Source organism: Lotus japonicus, chromosome 1 (genome assembly GCF_012489685.1).
Source record: "Lotus japonicus ecotype B-129 chromosome 1, LjGifu_v1.2".
NCBI lineage: Eukaryota > Viridiplantae > Streptophyta > Magnoliopsida > Fabales > Fabaceae > Lotus > Lotus japonicus.
Genome location: NC_080041.1, coordinates 34,040,440 through 34,059,901, shown reverse-complemented (window position 1 = coordinate 34,059,901; position 19,462 = coordinate 34,040,440). Strand labels below are relative to the sequence as shown.

General features: G+C 34.9%; 3 protein-coding genes across 5 annotated transcripts; 1 reads left to right on the top strand and 2 right to left on the bottom strand.

Annotated features, from left to right (window-relative positions):
- Positions 1-1,490: 1,490 nt before the first annotated feature.
- On the bottom strand, positions 1,491-6,456 carry LOC130734488 (arginine-specific demethylase JMJ20). Its single transcript, XM_057586934.1, has 9 exons — positions 6,088-6,456; positions 5,416-5,595; positions 4,584-4,746; positions 4,354-4,471; positions 3,938-4,007; positions 3,772-3,852; positions 3,082-3,138; positions 2,873-2,984; positions 1,491-2,374 (listed from the first exon to the last, which is right to left on the bottom strand). The coding sequence occupies exons 1-9, from the start codon at positions 6,298-6,300 to the stop codon at positions 1,908-1,910; spliced, it is 1,461 nt and encodes a 486-aa protein (XP_057442917.1). The 5' UTR covers positions 6,301-6,456; the 3' UTR covers positions 1,491-1,907.
- A 1,220-nt stretch (positions 6,457-7,676) lies between these two features.
- Positions 7,677-13,684, top strand: LOC130734485 (cell division cycle protein 48 homolog). 2 transcript variants are annotated; one of them, XM_057586931.1, is made up of 10 exons: positions 7,677-7,907; positions 8,015-8,346; positions 8,732-8,897; positions 8,979-9,207; positions 9,621-10,387; positions 10,478-10,699; positions 10,975-11,046; positions 11,166-11,447; positions 11,645-12,004; positions 13,023-13,684. In XM_057586931.1, exons 2-10 carry the CDS (start codon positions 8,288-8,290, stop codon positions 13,320-13,322), a joined length of 2,457 nt encoding a protein of 818 aa, XP_057442914.1. In that variant the 5' UTR covers positions 7,677-7,907; positions 8,015-8,287; the 3' UTR covers positions 13,323-13,684. The 2 variants fall into 2 exon arrangements, with proteins under 2 accessions (XP_057442914.1, XP_057442913.1); XM_057586930.1 differs by having other exon boundaries at positions 8,012-8,346.
- On the bottom strand, positions 13,594-17,394 carry LOC130734487 (short-chain dehydrogenase TIC 32 B, chloroplastic-like). 2 transcript variants are annotated; one of them, XM_057586933.1, is made up of 8 exons: positions 17,206-17,394; positions 16,123-16,354; positions 15,911-15,990; positions 14,677-14,812; positions 14,498-14,576; positions 14,288-14,375; positions 14,061-14,107; positions 13,594-13,976 (listed from the first exon to the last, which is right to left on the bottom strand). In XM_057586933.1, exons 1-8 carry the CDS (start codon positions 17,333-17,335, stop codon positions 13,794-13,796), a joined length of 975 nt encoding a protein of 324 aa, XP_057442916.1. In that variant the 5' UTR covers positions 17,336-17,394; the 3' UTR covers positions 13,594-13,793. The 2 variants fall into 2 exon arrangements, with proteins under 2 accessions (XP_057442916.1, XP_057442915.1); XM_057586932.1 differs by having other exon boundaries at positions 14,677-14,830; positions 17,206-17,393.
- Positions 17,395-19,462: the final 2,068 nt, after the last annotated feature.

Sequence of the window (19,462 nt, the reverse complement as noted above, 5' to 3'; positions counted from 1 at the left end):
TAATTTAAGTATTGAATTAGCATTTAAATTTAAATCAAAATTATATGAAAATAAAAAATATTACTAATATAATGGTATTGTGAGACTAGATGAATAGTGCTAAGAACTAAGAACTCATGGTTGAAGCCAAATCTACAAAGAGTTGCTTAACCACATGTGTTATGATGATAAACACATGTAGTAATGGATAAAAAGATAAATAAATATTAAAAAATACAAAATACTTATGATGATTAAATAATAAAATAAAATAAGAAATCAAGTGAAAGAGTTATGAATCTGCAAAATACTTTGAAGAAATCAAACTAAGAGTTGACAACATATTTTATCCGTGACTAATTAAAAAAAATCAAAATATTTTTGGGGTCTTGGCCCTGCCCTTGACATGTGCTATTCTAAGACCAAATACAATGGTTTGTTGAATTTTTTACTTTCAACACCACTTTTTCTCTTCCCAACACTCAACATCATCTTTCTCTCTCCAATTCAACACTCATTCAACTTTTAGTCTTTTACCCACTCCAATGGTTTTTCATTCAACATCCTACCCCACCACTCACCCTACCCCACCACTTTTTTATTTCATATTTTATTTAATTTTATATTTTTGTTTTTATGATTACATAAAATTACAATTATCGATTTAAATTAAATTAAAACAATAAACACTTAACAATTTAATTTTTTTTAAAATATAGACTATAATTTATTTTATTTTCTTAACTTAAAATGCAAGACAACAAACTAAACACACAATCATAGATCCATAAGATGGATGAAAGGATGACTAGTTGAAATTTGTTGCAAAACCAAAATTATGTATGTTTTGAGGACGTTGGTTGGGAAATTGATTTGGATCTTGATAATTGTTGGGATTTTGGTAGTTAAATGGGTAGTTAGAAGAATTCTGGGTGTTGAAATGATAATTGTTGGAATCCATTTCAAAACAAAGGCTAATAGAAAGATAATAAGATGGTGAGAAGGTTAATAAGATGGTGAAAAACTTAGTTTTTTTTTTTCTGTGTCCAAATCAAACGAACCAAGTCTCTATTTATAGAGGAAAAAAAATCATGAATTTTAGTTAAAAAAAATTTCCATTAAAATTTTTTTTCGATGAAATAATTGAGTTCAAAAGATAAAGATGATAAAAATCCAGCGACCCAATCAAAGCCAGCCACGTGTCACACTATAAGATTTCCGTCAATTTCTCTCTCCTCCTTCTGGCTCCCACGCGCCTGGCGTTCCCCAATCTAAAGCCGCCACATGGCAGCCGGCTCCCCTCTCAACATTGTTGACTCCTCTCAACACTTCTCTCATCCACCTCATCTTCAACAAACCTCAACCAACCACTACACACCCTCAACAAAATTCAACCCCCCTCTAAACAAACCATTGTATTTGGTATAATACTGTCGTCTATCATTGTCCTTGCGGTTATTCATTTCTATTATAAAAAACCTTTGAAACAAAAATGAAAAATAACTACATGATTCTAAGCTTTTTTTTTGGTACATAGGAAAATACATGATTATAAGCCTTTACTATTACAAGATGTGTCAATAAAAATTAAATTGGACAGAAAATGCAGGATAGCAGGACAAGTACAGATCAATTAAAAGACAAGTGATGAGGGAAGCTTAGTTATAGCATGTTTGGACCCGTCTCTTTTTTCAGAATTAATTCAAAAACTCAGAAGCTACTCAAAGAAACTTCTTCCGAAAATTGATTTTTGTTGCAGAATCGATTGTACAAGAATTTTCAAACTTGCATTTAGGCGAGGACAAAGACAGGTGCCAAATTGATGATCACACTGTTGCCTCATAGGATCAGTTGGCAAGAGTTAAAAATGGCAAGACTGTAGTAGCTGGACCCAACATCACTCAAACATGAATTTCAATGAGGCATTTTCAAGCAACATGTAGCACAGATGACTCAACGTAGCAACATGAAACAGCAGTGTCTATAAATTTAATGAGATCTTCAGGTGTGTAGACCTGAGAAGGAAGGCATGCTTTCAAAACATTGAGACCCACCAAATCAACCATTGAAGTGCTCTCAAGATCAGAGGACAAATGAGTTTGTTCATGTATCATTAAATATGTTCTTCCCACTTGCATGCACAATTTGGAAAACCTAGGATCTTCCAGTGCTTTGATCATATCCACGATGCAATCATGATTCCCTTCCAGAGCGTGCACGTGTTTCATATCTGAGGCAATCTTCCTTACAGACCCGAGATTCATAGATAAATGCTGAGCTACTGTTGATGAACTTCCTATAGTACTTCCACCTCTTCCATTTATATAGCAAAGCAGCACCAGGTTGGCCAAGGTGAAATATGATATGAAAGCAAAGATGTCATAAAAATTCATCCCTGGTTTAAGAGTAAAGTTAGTTCATCTTATGTAATCGGCAAAAGTATCTTTAAGATATAGTACACTATGCAAATACAGTTTACATTAAAGTTAGTACAAATGTTACACAGTATGTGATTAGGTTAATTGCTTCCGTTAGCATTAGTACTTACAAAAATGTAATTGAGATTAACAGACTAGTCACATGAATATAAAAACACCCATGACCCCTTATAGAATGATCACTGATCAAGTCATTCCTGAGTTAGATCTTTAACGTAAGATATCCACATTAGGAGGCTCCAACAGCATGTGAAAATTTCATAACACGTGGTAGGAAATTGCAAGTCATGACCCTCCTTTCATATTTCATAGTGGATAATCAGAAAATCCTTTAATAATGAATATATCAATATAGGACGACCACTAATTATATCATATCTGAGTTAGATCTTTAGCTGAAGATACCCACAGTAATTCTCCCCAAGAGCATATGAATATTTCATAATACACTGCACCTGTGTTAGCAGCAAGATTGCGCTGGCAGAGACCTTCAAAATTGTCACATATATTCCTTATGTCTTCTATGTATTCCTTGGCCTCATTGTAGTCCTTTAAAAGTAAATTCCACTGTCATAGCATGAAAATCACGAGAAAACTTAGTTCAACTATAATTGTTCATGAGCTTGATTTTAAGATATGTACTCAATTGCATTGCTCAATTTACCACCCATGAAAGGTTATAGGCATTGAACCAGTTGTGGTTTATAGATATTGTGTCCTCCTGAAAGCATAAGAGATACCATCAAATCATCAGATCAGATCAAATATCCTGGACAGAGTTATCAAATGATAAAGCTGGAATAGACTAAAAATTTTAAATTTGTGCTGGAAATCCATGTCATATCAGATTATATCCTAATTGTGTTACTGTCCTGCCTATACCATTAACCATCTAATCCAATCAATATGCTACACATTGTCATTTTAATAATTAAAAAGAAGTAGCTACTTTATGGGAGTGATCCCAAGAGCAAACTCGTGGAAGCCGCACAATTCCTTATTACTAGTTCTGCTGGGTTTTCTACTCAAGAATCAACATTCATTTACACATTATGATGAGGTACGCATAACATAGAGAGCAATGAGCATGTTAAAATTCCTTGAGAACAACATATTTAACAGATATGAAATAAATCAAACACAAGTTCCCTTTGGAACACAGAAAAAATATAAACAGCAGCAACAGAAGTTTCTTGCAGTCTGCTTGATCTATGAAGCGGGAATTAAGTATCACTTCAACACAATCATTATTTCATTTGGTATATCAAAAATCCCTTCTTTAAAGAGAGTGGGGATAGCCTTTCAAAGTGAAGCAGAAATATAACAGAAATCCAGATAGGGAACCAGAATATACCAAATTATGAACTTGATGATACCATCCACTGGGAACGAATATGATTTCACCTGCCTCTTGCGTGCATTCTAACCAGGTAGCCTGCATTATGCAAACCCATTGAAGTTTAAGCAGAAAATTGCTATTGGAATCAATAAGATTTATGAGAAGATAACTAAAAATTTACATTTTTAAAACCAGGATATTTTGAGTCAGATACTTCATCAAAGATATTATATACACAGCTTTTGACATTCCTGAATTGAAGCAGAAAACACTTAGTTCTGAAAATCATGCAAAAAGACAATGATCAAAGATTTTCCATCCCTACCCTTCACCTCCAAGAAAAACACACAATTTTTGAAAAGATAGAGCCAGAACTTTGGAAAAGGGAGGTATGATGGAATATCATTTTCCAACTTCAAAGAATAGAAAGTTTGGTCAATGTAGAGGTCAAAAGTAAAGCCAAAAGCATAGCTCATGAATCATAATTAATTGGAAAAAATAAATCATCTCAATATATATGCTTTCAGACCAAGTGTATCAACTTCTTATTCAGGAAAAAAAAGTGTCATGATTGCTATTTGGCAAATGCATTCATGCCTGTCAAATACAAGATGACACTGGGAAGGATCTAGAAAAAGCCATCTCTTCTTTCCACAGACATTTGCAGACCAGCTATATGACCTGAAAACATCAGCATGAAGAGGAGTCCAAGATCCTGCCAGATGAAATGAAAGCAAGAAGTTACCAGTGGGTCTCTCTGTAAAGTGAAGTACATAATCAACTGATTTAATTGCTACATGAAGAATTAATTACACCTATAGTCACACCTTTTACCCCCATGTACACAAATCGATAATCAGAGCAACATATTTCCTGATTTTGCTGGTCAGTGTCTGAATCTGTATGCAATCTGAAGTTGTCAAGATAAAAGTTGAGCCAATCATCGCAAAAGAACATAGGTGTGCTGTATGCTTCATATTCTGGATACTCCTACCATAATGAGAGAAGAGGGAATTACTTAGTAAAATGTCATCTTTGTAAACAAGAATACAACAGATGACAATTCTGATGAAACAATAGAATTCTCTATGCCAAAAGGACCCAATGTTAGTTATTTATTAACTTTATTTGCTCTTGCGAATGGTGTGGGTTTATCTAAACATGCCAATGCCATGTGTTCACTAATTATATACAAGGGGAGCTTGCACTAGAATTTCTATTTTTTCAAAACAAAAACCTAAAAGCTCTATTTAAAATTGGATTCATGCAAAGCTATAGTACCAATGCACATTTGCCAAGTAGCCTTACAAACTTAAAGAATGATAAATTGGACAATTTTTGTAATCTAGAATCTATTCCACCCCTGATTCCCAAGTTAATTTATCATCAGGTTTGATGATTAGAACGATGACATCTTTGTAAAGGAGACAACATAAAACCTTTAATTTTATAGAAAGTTTGGTATCCCCTTAAAAATGAGTAGGAAAAAAAAAATCAAAGATGGGTTTTGCATACAATATATCACACAAAGTCCATCTCTAAATTTGTCTGGGGACACCAAATTCAAATTGACCCTTCAAAGATTATTTACACTAGGCAGCATATGATAGGCACTACACTAATAAATGAAGAAGTGATGAAAAGGCTAAAAAGGGGTACCTTCACAAAATGCCAATCCTTCAAATAAAGTACAGACACAGATTGACCATCACTCTTATCATTTTCATTATTACACTGAACTGCAGAATCCTCAACTTGAAAGCAACGTCCTATGAAATCTGAAACCAACATCTCCTCCCTTTTCTGATCAGTGAAATCTCTGGTATCACAATCTGCAACCTTCATTTGCCAAAATTTTAATCAGCTCATAGCCATTCATTTTTTTTCTTTTTCCTTTCAAACGAACTAAATGAATCATAATCTTACATAATTTGAGCACATTCACCTAAAATCACTAATCTAGTATCTCCTACAAACCTAATTTCAAAACCAAACAATAGAAACATATCATTCCAGAATCCAGTTAGTAACAAAAAAACCTCCTTTTTTCGCAATCAATTGGACTCAACTCAAAATATCCCAACTTGACCCAACGGGTGCCGGTCACAGCGGTAAAAAGTGACTGTTTGAACCTAGGTCGAGAGTTCGATTCCTAGGAGCCGCTCTTGGGAAGATCTTTCGCCTTCATCACACCCGGGTTAGAATTGCGAGAGGAATTTAACACACCAAAACTAATCCCAACTTGCTTCATTTTATTGCTCTAATTAATGTACTTAAAATATTGATTGGAGGTGTTATGTTATCTTGTCAATAACATGAAGTAATGGATACCTGAACTCTAGAAGCTCCAAAATGAGTGGAGAAAAACTGAAAATTGGGTTGGCCATGAAGGGTGACCCAGTCAGTGCAAGCTTTCCAATGATGGTCCATTAGTCCAGTGAGCACCACAGGCTGGTTCTTCTTCATAAATTTCTCTGCAAATTCAGTGTAACTCAGTTCTTTTCCATTCACCTTTTCGACTTGTCCCTTTATGTTGATACCCATTCTCTCTCACAAAGTTCAGAATTCTCAACCACCTGCTTCTGCTGAGAAACTCCTCTGCTATTTAACCTAAATCATACAGGGAGGAAGACGAAGAACCGAGAAGCACGTTAGAGAAATAATCTATTATATGGACTCACCATCAATCCAAACACTCATTGTGTAAGAAACATTCTACCTTAATTGTTAATTTTTTTTTTCTGCTTTTAAATATGAGGCATTTAAATAATTAGTTTTCAATGCAGAGATAAATTAAACCCTCAATGGAATAATAATATTTTTTTTAACGAGGAATAATAGTATTAATATATAATGATTTATTGGTATCATTTTTTTTTTACAGAGGAAGAGTAAAGACAAAACAAAACTAACCTGATGCATCTAAATAAAGCGAAGCATAGACATTTGATGGAAGATTGCTCCAAACACGTCGGTGCAAGCTCTCACTTTTAATTAAGTTAAAAGTTTATTTTCTTGATATGTCAAGTTGTCAACTGATCATTTTATATGTGTAAAAAAACTTTTCATTGGTAATGCACACACATTAAATTCATCCCCTATTTATCAAGTATGATCATTTTTTCAGTATATCATCAAGGCAATAATAAATCAATTTTTATTCAAAAATTCTTAGGCTAAAAAGCATTTTTAGCCCCTGATGTTTCAAGTTTGGGCAAATTCTGCCCCTACTCTATTTTTGTCGATGTTTCTACCCCTCATGTTTTCAAACAGTGCATCGTCTACCCCTCATGTTTTCAAACAGTGCACCGTCTACCCCTCCGTCAGGGGTAGACGGTGCACTGTTTGAAAACATGAGGGGTAGAAACATCGACAAAATAGATAGGGGCAGAATTTGCACAAACTTGAAACATTACGAGCCAAAAATGCTTTTTAGCCAAATTCTTATTTGTGTTTTTTAAATCACACAATATTTGTTTTGGTAAAATCATCTTAGCTTAGGTAGTCAATAATATTTTGACATGTGTTTTTTTTTTTTGTACATCGGAATGTTAAACGACAAAAGAAAGACTACAAAGCTAACAGATCCCGAGCTAAGATGGGATCAAGCTGAGGAGGGGGGTCCTCTAATCGAAGAAAGTCACACTGCTGAGGCAGACCTAAACCGGCTAAGCAATCCGCCACTTCATTGGCACTGCGGGAAGCATGCTGGAGCTGAACACTCCACGGACGCTGAAGGAGCTGCTTAATCTCCAGAAAGTCTGATGCTAAGGCATGGAAGTGAAACACATCATCTGTTGTGTGTGTTTTAAAAAATTCTAACTCATTACACAAGTCAAAATAATATTGAACAACCTAAAATTAGGATGAATTTAGCTATTTAGCTTGGGTGATTTAGAGAATTAAGATCATTAGGTTGGAGAGACCATCGAAGCTTTACGTCGACTAAACCAACACTAAGTTTTCAACCTACAAGATGGGTCGGGCCGAATTCAACTTGGCATCACCCAGTTCCAATGCTAAGTTGGCCGGTGAAGTAAGTATCAATTGTGAAGTGCCTCTAATTGATGTTGGGCAATAAGTTGGTCGATAATTTTAGCGTCCGTCCACGCCAATGCTAATGGCAACGGTTTGTCTGATGTACAATATCGGTAAGTGTAATTAATTTATCATTTAACTCAAAGCCAATGCTAAAGGGCGCAAATTACACGGATGCTAGTTTTTGACACTAAAACGAGTCATTTCTTGTCAACAGTAGACTGTGTGAGTGCATGAGGTGGTGGCATCACGAGAGTGTTACACGGAAGCATAAAAACATGGAGGATGGCGGCGTAAGAGGTGGTACCTGGTACGTGGCTGCTCCCGAAAATGTTCATGGACACTCGGATGCAGCTCATTGGAGTTGATATCATCATCATATCATGTCCCAAATTAAACTATCTCTCTTTGTTTTTTCTCTTATTTTCCTGTGATATTCCATGTTCCCCTTAAGCTATGCTAAGCTAAGCTACTTACCATTGATATCAACTCCATGGCGAATCCAACCTCACCCTCACCCAACCCTGATAAGGCTCAATCCTCTGCTGGCCCGTGAGTTTCTTTACACTTCCTCTTTTGTTTTTGTTTTAATGTTTCCCAGCTGATATGCTTTCTTAACCAACTTTAGATTTGGATGTGTATACATAATTTGTAAGCACTCTTTTAATTTAAAGTTATGAAGAATATTATTCAACTGGTGAATGATTTTGCACATCAATATATACTTTGAATCAAACCACCAAGTGCATAGATATGTAGGGTTTTTCTATTAAGTAGAGGTCTTGACTCGAGTCACTGTAAATAGAATTGTGTTAAATTAGGATCACGTAGTGTGGTTCTATTATTTATAGTAGTGTTGATTTAATTTAAAATATCATTTGAAAAATTTCAGGGATAAAAATTGGTCTTAACTGTTAACAATGTATGTTTGGTGTAGGAAAAGTGACAAGAAGGATTATTCCACTGCAATACTAGAACGCAAGAAGTCCCCTAACCGTCTAGTAGTTGATGAAGCAATTAATGATGATAATTCAGTGGTTACTCTGCACCCTGTTACAATGGAAAAGCTTCAACTTTTCCGGGGTGACACGGTTCTGATAAAGGTACCTAGCTATAGCATCCATCTTCTATATAGGTTTAATGCAAGTGGAATGCAATTCTAAGAAATTAATTGAATGACACAGGGAAAGAAGAGAAGGGACACAATATGCATTGTTCTTACTGATGAACTGTGTGATGAGCCAAAAATAAGGATGAATAAGGTTGTTCGGGCTAATCTTCGAGTGCGGCTTGGAGATGTTGTCTCTGTTCATCAATGTCCTGATGTCAAGTATGGGAGTCGAGTTCACATCCTTCCAATTGATGATACTATTGAGGGTGTCACTGGCAACTTGTTTGATGCATATCTAAAGCGTAAGTTAAGTTTGTGCGTGTTGGATAATTTTATCAGAACTGATTGTGAAATAGAATTGATTTTGTTAAAAATGAATATGGTAAAGTTGAGTTGAAAGTGAAGTGATTCGTTTTTGGATGTAAAAAGTGATCTCTATAGCGTAGTGCTGTGAAATCCAGTTTTAAAATCTCACAATTGATTATGTTTACCGCAGAAGCTAGGATTTGTAGCTTCATCCTAAAATTGATTTTTCAATTGTAATAAATTGTGAGAGGAAACATCTAAACCAAAAACATAATTGATTTTGACAGTGTAGAATCAATTCTAACCCTTGCAAATGTGAAGCCAAACATGCAGTTAGTTCAATATCATCATTTCCTTATTGCATTCGTAGTGAATGTAAATATATAACTATAATGTTCTGGTTTCACAGCATATTTTCTGGAGTCATACCGGCCAGTGAGGAAAGGGGACTTGTTCCTCGTTAGGGGCGGGATGCGAAGCGTTGAATTCAAAGTAATAGAGACTGATCCTGGAGAATACTGTATTGTGGCACCTGATACTGAAATCTTCTGTGAGGGGGAACCCATCAAAAGGGAAGATGAGGAGAAATTGAATGAAGTTGGCTATGATGATGTTGGTGGTGTTAGGAAGCAAATGGCGCAAATTCGAGAGCTTGTAGAGCTTCCACTTAGACACCCGCAACTCTTCAAATCAATTGGCGTTAAGCCCCCAAAAGGGATATTGCTTTATGGACCACCTGGTTCTGGGAAGACTCTGATTGCAAGAGCAGTGGCTAATGAGACAGGTGCATTCTTCTTTCTGATTAATGGACCCGAAATCATGTCGAAGCTGGCCGGTGAGAGCGAGAGCAATCTGAGGAAGGCGTTTGAAGAAGCTGAAAATAACTCCCCTTCCATCATTTTTATTGATGAGTTGGACTCGATTGCTCCCAAGAGAGAGAAGACACACGGTGAAGTGGAGAGGCGTATTGTTTCGCAGCTTTTAACTCTAATGGATGGCCTCAAGTCTCGATCGCATGTTATTGTAATTGGAGCCACAAATAGGCCTAATAGTATTGATCCTGCTCTCAGAAGGTTCGGAAGGTTTGATCGGGAGATTGACATCGGCACACCGGACGAAATTGGAAGGTTGGAGGTTCTTAGAATTCATACAAAGAATATGAAACTTTCAGATAATGTAAGATTCCACTCATAACTTCGCTATTACACTATAAAACATGTGTATCTTGCATTTCACAATTGCAATTTTGTGCTGTGTTAATTTCAGGTTGATCTTGAAAGAGTAGCTAGAGATACCCATGGTTATGTTGGAGCAGATCTTGCTTCTCTTTGCACAGAGGCTGCACTGCAGTGTATCCGGGAGAAAATGGATGTGATTGACTTAGAGGATGAAACAATTGATGCCGAGGTGTTGAGTTCCATGGCTGTGACCAACGAACACTTCCAAACTGCTTTAGGTTCTTCAAACCCATCTGCCCTGCGCGAAACAGTGAGTTTGGCTTCTTTATTCTTAACCGAAAACACTTTCAAACTGCTTTAGTTTTGGCTTTGATTACTCTAATTTGGGTTGCATAAGCTTTAAAATAAAACAAAAAATACTTATTTAGCATATTTCTGTTTCATCCCACCCATTGCCATATATGCCGAAAACTCATGCAATAATTTCAATGACAGAACTTAATGAAAGTATTCTGTAAATTTATTTTAACCTTTCATGGAGCAATTTATTACAAGAATCATAACATGAGTTGTTGCTTTTGGTAGGTTGTGGAGGTTCCAAATGTTTCATGGGATGATATTGGAGGCTTAGAGAATGTCAAAAGGGAGCTTCAAGAGGTTCAAACTTGCTTTTGATATCTTGAGTCTTAAATTGTGTTTTATTTGTATATGTACCTTTTAGTTTAGCAAGTTTTCATATTTTCAAACAAAAGTAAGAAATGTTTTGCTGCTTGTAGACTGTTCAATACCCAGTGGAACATCCTGAAAAGTTTGAGAAATTCGGCATGGCACCTTCCAAAGGTGTTCTCTTCTATGGACCTCCTGGCTGTGGTAAAACCCTGTTAGCAAAAGCAATTGCTAATGAATGCCAAGCCAACTTCATAAGTGTCAAGGGCCCTGAGTTGCTGACAATGTGGTTTGGTGAAAGCGAGGCCAACGTTCGCGAAATATTTGATAAGGCCCGGGGATCAGCTCCATGTGTGCTTTTCTTTGATGAACTTGACTCAATTGCAACCCAGGTATTAATTAATTATACTAAACTCTATGAACATTAATTTGTTCATGACTCAATGGATGCTAGTTGTTAGTCTTTACTTATTCCGTAGAATAAATTTTTAAATTCAAAAGCTACTCACAAAAGTTTCTTCTCAGAATTGATTCTGGCTCCAGAACCATGATTTCCAAACATGCACTTAACATTTCCATTCTTGTGCAGCGAGGCAGTTCTGTAGGGGATGCTGGCGGTGCTGCAGATAGGGTGTTGAACCAACTATTAACAGAAATGGATGGTATGACTGCTAAGAAAACGGTTTTCATCATCGGCGCAACAAACAGACCAGACATCATAGACCCTGCATTGCTCAGGCCGGGACGATTGGACCAACTGATTTACATTCCTTTACCGGATGAAAGTTCACGCCTTCAAATCTTCAAGGCGTGTTTGAGGAAGTCGCCAATCTCTAAGGATGTTGACCTGGCTGCTCTGGCCCGTTACACTCAGGGATTTAGTGGTGCTGATATTACTGAAATTTGTCAACGAGCTTGCAAATATGCCATCAGAGAAGATATTGAAAAGGTATGATATGATGGGAATGGGATGCACATGTGCAAATGCTTACATGTTTGGTTTTCTCACCGTTTAAGCTACAAGAGTAGCTTTTTTCAAAAGGGGTTTGGAGACCATGGGAAGCCAAACATGCTATATGTTGTAAGGGCTTTACCTTGTGTAGTCATGGATCATAATTGTTTTCTGAAAGTTCTGGATATGCCTTTTAAGTTTTCTAAAGTCCAAGTCACTAAGTATGCATTTGGGTGCGCATTTGTCAAATGTGAATTTGAAAGAACTGAAATTTTGTACAATTAGGTTGGTTAAAGTGGATTGAAGTATGCTATGAATCATAATTATTTTCTGAAAAATCTTGGATATGTCCCTAAGTTTTCTGAAGTTCAAGTCACTTAAGAGTTAAGTATGTGTTTGGTGAGTTTGCTAAATGTGGTTTTGAATGGATTGAATTTTTTGTAGAATTAATTTGGTCCAGCTTGATTTAAAGTAAAATGATTTTAATTTGGATTTTATCTGCACAAAAGCTAGATAAAGCTACTTCTACCAAACATAGTTTAGTTTGATACTGCAAATTCACAACCAAGCATGTGATAAACCATCAATAACATCCATAACCTTTGTTCCTGTCTGAGTACAATTTCTTAAAACATGTCTGGAAATGATTTTTCACTCTCTGTAATTTGCTGCAAAAAGAATGGTTCATATGACAAATTAACATGATCCCTTTGATGCAATATTTGTAGTATGAGTTTTTTATAAATGTTCTGTTACAGATAATTTTATTTTCTCCCCTTTGTAGAAGTTAGAGACTTAGAGCTTTTTTGAGCCCATTGGTTTACTCTCAGAAAGTATGAAAATGAGTAAATAACGCATTCATTCCTAACACTTATAGTTGAAGTTGCAGGTTGTTACTTCAACAAGAAAGACATTGAAATGTGTTATTTTTCTGTTTTCATACTTTTTAACCGTAAATAAAATAAACCCTATTTGTTTAATTGCTTGATATGTACTTAATCTCTGGCATTAACAGGGTATAGAGCAGGAAAGAAGAAAAAGAGAGAACCCAGAAGCCATGGAAGAAGATGAGACTGAAGAGGAGGTAGCTGAGATAAAACCAGCTCACTTTGAAGAGTCAATGAAGTTTGCTCGCCGGAGTGTCAGTGATGCTGACATCAGGAAATACCAGGTGTTTGCTCAGACCTTGCAACAGTCTCGTGGAATCGGAACGGAGTTTCGGTTTCCTGACCGAAATGAGAACACTGCAACAGCAACAGCCTCTGATCCTTTCTCGTCTGTTACCGCAGATGGAGAGGATGATCTCTACAGTTAATGGAAGTGTCCGATGTGAGTTGGGGTATGTGGTTCATGTCCACTTGTTTTTGTATTTCTGCCATGACTTAGCTTGTATCATATAATTTTGTGCTAATAAGTGTTTGCATTCTTTTTTCTTGAATGTGAATGTGATACTAAGAGATCAGACATCAGACATGTGAGATAAGAAGGAAACAGGTAGAAAAAATGTGTGAAAGTTGAATGTTAATAAAATAGTGTGCAAAAATAATCCCCTTCATGTTGAAGGAGCAGTTGTATTACAATGAGGGTAAGCTTAATTTTGCTCTCATATTTGATTTGTAGAGTATATATCAGCTATATATATCTTTATTATAGCAGAGAGATTATATGCTTTGTGCACTCTTATATGTACAACAAAATCAAAGTGGAGCTACACAGGGAATGTATAATTATGTAATATACAGTTACAATTGATGTTTGATCCTGCTTGAAGAAAGTATATAGTTTATCAAAGTGTTGCTTGGCGTAGTCGTTTTTGAAGTAAAGCATAGGTATTGTTCCATAGTTTTTGAGCTTCCAATTCATCATTTGCTAGGCTTGAGCACTTACTCTCATTGCAATCTGTAAAGTATTTCCCACTTATACCTTCTAGTTTTGGGCTTAGAGCCACATAACACGTTGTTGATGCACCCTGCATACACACCGTAGTTCTAGATTAATATGAATAGTACTACTATACTACTCATAATTGACCTAAATGAACTTTGTTACCAACCTGTGATTTTGATTTGAGTAACTTTGATGCGATGAAAAATAGAGAATCTGCGTGGAAATTTCACGAATTGTTAGTGTTTTTCTCATGCACTTCAACTTTTTAGTAACTCTCGTCGCTCATAAAAGTTGTGATGTTATAAATAAACTATTTCAAAAGCTTAAGTTGCGCTCGAGAGATACTTAAAAGCTTAAGTTGCGCTTGATTAACTAATGAAACTTGTCACTTACCCGTTAATAAGCCCTTATGAGCTCTAATAATTCCTGTCTTCACAATGCCTGGATGTACTGCATTTATAGTTACTCTTGCATTCCTTTCCTGTAATTATATTCCAATTTGTCATGAATATCTTCTTGGGGCATATATATACAAAGTCTTGCTCTTATTAGCATGATGATCACCATTTACAAGAAAGTTTTGGTTTATTTGCCATCTCTAACCTTGAGTTGTCTGGCTATTTCCTTGGCATGCAAAATATTGGCCAATTTTGACTGAGCATAAGCGCGTGTGCCATTATAACTACAATTGTTACCAGAAACAGAAATGCAATCATCAGTATTAAAAGTTAATGTAATATTTACCATTTAGTTTTGAAGAGACAGTAAAAAAAAAAGTGCACCTTTTTCCATTGAGTATATCGTTGAAATGAAAACCATCTCTCTTCACCCAGCTATGAATGACAGAAGAAACATTTATTATTCTTCCTTCAACTCCTGTCTTCTCTGCCGTTTCTATCATTTTGTCTAGTAAGGTTTCTGTTAACAAAAAATGACCTACAATTGAAGAAAGAAAACATGAAAATTCTAAAAAAGAATTCAAACCTTCCCAGTTCTTAATTACCTCCATTCAAAAGAATGATTACCTCCATTTTTGTCTTAGCAAAAACATTAATTAAATGAAATAAAAGTTATTGTCTATTGTAGATTATTATGAAATTAAAAAATAAATCTCGTATTTTTTGCTATTAATTAGTTAATCATGTGTGACCCAATTTTTTACTTAGAAGGAAAAATGGAAACAGACATTTTGATTCTGTCAAAAACAAAAGCATGGCACTTTTAGAAATGGGCCACGAAGGGTTTTGGAGTTTGAGCCCATAAAGAAAGAATAGAGCATGTGTAGTGCTCTGTCTGTGGACCAAAATGAAGCCTCATCTCCTAGTCGTGGACCCTATCTTGTTTTTTGGTGGGGGACCTTGAATATATGTTTGGATATTTCTCCAAAAACAAAAATAGAATATATGGCAAAATAGAATAATACTGGGTTTCATTTTTAAATTCATTAAAAATATGATAAAATGAAATCAAATGTAAAGTCTTCTCAACACACCTCTACTCACGCACTTACGCTGAGGATTGGACATCTGGAGTGTGAAATATGTAGGAATATGCAGGTGATTCATATATGGGTAGTCTTCACTTAACAAATTTAGAATAGACTCTTGTATCATATTAGAATTTGTGAGACCTATCTCAACCCAAAAGTTAACTCAAGAGTTGATGATTGTTTTCTCATATATAATAGTTATCTTGGTCATTGCTCTAATTAATGTGAGGCTTCTCACCCAAACTGAACGATGGTCACTAAGGATTGTTTCATTCTTTATCCAAGCTACTTTTTATTTGGGGGTTGCTTGTTTCTTGCATTAATTAAAGGGATAATTTTATCGTAGACCATGTTAAAATTGGTTTACCATTTAGTACATGTTATTTACAATATCGTTCTTATGTGTTGCCGAGACTTTTCTTAATTAATTCATAATTGAGTTTAATTAAGACCTAAAAAAAAGGAGATTTATCCAAATCATGCAGACCATGTAAACTCTAAGAAAGCAACAGGAATTAGAACAGTACCTAAGTAATTTGTAGCAAATGTCATCTCAATTTTGTCTTCAGAGAACTCCAAGTTTTGAGAGAATATCCCTGCATTGTTTCTGCAAAATTTATTTATTCTAACCATTAGCATATATCATAAAATATCACCATGCCATTTTCATTATTCTTCCACAATGATTATATAAAATGAAAAGGTGGATCGAACAGTATGATGACTAAACAAAACTTACATGAGAATATTGAGAGGAAGATCTAAAGCTAAAAACTGGGAACAAAATCTGTGTACAGAAGCAAAAGAACTAAGATCAATCTTCAACAGAATAACCTCAGCATTTGGACTCTCCTTCAATATATTGTCTCTCACTTCCTTTCCCTTCCTCAAGTCCCTCACACCAATCACAACTCTCACTCCTCTCTTTGCTAATACCCTTGCTGTTTCAGCTCCAACACCAGAACTGGCCCCTTCAAGTACAACAATATATAATTAATTAACAACATCATTAATTAATTAGCTAACCATACAAATATTTAAATAAGGGTAAATGAAATGGAGCAGGATATCTATTTTATGTGGGAAAAGGGAGACTATGAGATTATGTGTTTCTGGTGTACATGATGAGATTATCTTGTCTGAATCCAATGAAGACAAAAAAAGAGACAAAATCCTATCTTTCTGCGGCTAAAATGAACCACCATTCTTTTTATGTGGCTCATGTACGAGAGCCACTAATTAAGCTAAGCACTTTTCAATGCCATGAAATTAGTATGTATAGGATACACGGTGGAAAATCACAAAAGTGATACTAAAACCATAGTCGACAATTGCAAAAGTTAAGGGATTGCTTCTGTCCATCATGATTTTAGTTCCGCCGTAATTTTATACTGTATATCCAAATATGTGTACATCTCCATAAATTTGGGTAATTATGTTAGCACAAATTTGAATAAAGATTAAACTAATTAAATTTTCATTGACAGAAAAAAAGTGGAGACCTCTCCTCCCAGAAAAAGTGTACAAATATGAAATACAAGAAAAATTGAAAAATGTATAGAAGATCATCCTCGAGAATCTGTAGAACCAAAGTAATCACTATCAGCACAGCCATGGCCGGGCCTTCAGCTTCAAGAGATCATCGACTTACTCAAACAAAGTTTTGAAGAAAAAAAAAACCGGGTTTTTAATATACCATAATATTTGGTCTTTGTTTTTTTGAAAGGCCAAATATTTGGTCATAAAATTTAAATAGATCATTGAATGGATGGATGATAATTAAGGTTTCCATATATGGTTGTTTTGTTTTCTCTTCTCTTACCAGTGATGAGAGCAGTTAGATGGGAAGGAAGGGAGCAAGAGCAATTTTGAGTAACTTGCTCAGCAGTTGAATTGGAGCCAAAACCACTAGGGCCTGCAACTCCAGCTAGGTATCTCAGTGTTGCCTTCATGGGTGGTGTGCCTGCTTTTAGAAATTACACTATTATTGCAAGGACAAATAGCATTTCAGGGTGGGAACATATATATAGATATAGCTTGTTATATATTGATTTTTTTTTTTTTCACTTCTAGAGCAATAGCTGACGTATCTAACAAGTTGTTTCTAGAAGGAAACAATTTTGTTAACCACCCAATTCATTCAGTATCTCTATCTCGATGTGAGATATGATGTTATGTGATTAAAAAAATTAGTGAAAATATATAATATTGAAAAATAATGTGGGAATGAATGAATCGATTAAAATTAGTTGTTGAAACTAAAAAAGTCTCACATGGATGGAATGAAGAAGGAAAGAATATACAGTTAAAAAGTGGGGAAGTTGAATTGCTTTGAGCTTTTAGACTAAAAAACACTTATAGCTATAGTCCAAACACTCCTTGCCCATTATCAGCTTCAATGCCATGAAATTCATATAAGCTAAGCACTTTTCACTAAATGACCTATGATAAAGTTTGGGTTAAATAACCCATCATCCAATCACATTGGAGATAAATTAATAAATAAAATATAGAAATTCCAACTCACTTATCTCCAATGTGATTGGATGATGGGTTATTTAACTCAATCTTTATCATGGGTCATTTAGACAACCTCAAACTATTTACATAAAATATTTCAAACATTTTCAAAAATATATGACTTCTAAATAGGGTCATAACCTATTTCTCACAAGGATAAGCTAAAGCTAAAAAAGTGGACTTAGTACTTCTCTAGTTAGATAAAGTATGTAATTAAAATTAACCAGACTTAAAACATTTTTTTTAAAATTTGTAAATTAATTTTAGCCCATAAGAAGTATATTTATAAATAATATATACTAAATAATAGTAGTAGTGATAATATATGAACCAATTTTTATCACGGTTCACCATTATATCGAATTATCGGTAAATGGTCTGTATTTTCCAGTGGTGTCATCAGGTACATTGATTTGATATTTTTTGGTAAAATTTCCGAGAGCATAATCATGCTTCTGTACAAATAAAAAGGTGCATAATAATGCTTAATTAAGTAAAACCACAAATCATGAAATGAAGATTACAGCTGAAGTAAAAACCAAATGCCCTCCTAGCTTTCTCTTTTTCTTTCGCTTTAATTTTTTTGGGGTAATCAATTTGTGTGGATCAAATTTGCTGCACTTTCTAATTTCCTGATAAAAAATCACCTTATCCCCTTTGTCATCTCTTCACAGAATTGAAGCAAAGTCTATGAACTTATCCTTTGTCAACTTTCCACTGAATTGAAGCAAAAAAAAGATTCTTTAATTTGTTTGGGACCAGGGGGTGGGGTGGTTGTTCAAGAGGGAGTAATCGCTCTAACTTTTAGTTTTAACCCCCTTATGTGGTTTGTAATAGTATCACCACTAGTAAATGTGGTTTGTTACCTAAACTAGTGACAGAAAAGTCACCTCTGAAAATCTTAATTAATTGCCACAACTTTCGCAATAATTAATGGTTAAAAGGGAGAAAGCAACAACAAAAGTCTCTGCTATTCTAAATTGTGCCATGACCATCATGTATGATTATTCAATGTCCATTTAATGTGAGAGTTTAACTTATTCACATCTTTTTGGAGGTTAATTATAGACTTTAAGAAACTTGTACTCTTTTTCCTTCACTAGATTTTTATCCCAAACTGAGTTTTTTTAGTAAAGTTTTAATGAGACATTTTTCTTTATTGTCTTAGTTTTCAAAGAGATGGTACTTAGTTGGGTGGGCTTGATTATGTATAACTAAGTTGCAGCTCTAGGCTGTAATCTCAATCTTTATCTTTTCTCTCAATCTTTTCTATTATATTGGGTTGAAGTATCCCTCGTACTTTTTTTCAATATATATCTTATTGCCGATAAAAAAAAATGTACATCTATTATACTCATTTTGTTTTAACGTCTCACCTCATTTCTTATCCCTTATCAACTTCCCATCTCATATTTAATTTTTCTCTTACTTTTCTTCTTCCCATCTCTTCTTTTTCACCCCTTTTTCACTCATTGAGTGTAATGCAACATTAATCATTTCTTGTTTATGCAACAAGAAAAACACATATATATCTCAGCACATCAATTGAGAAGTAAAAT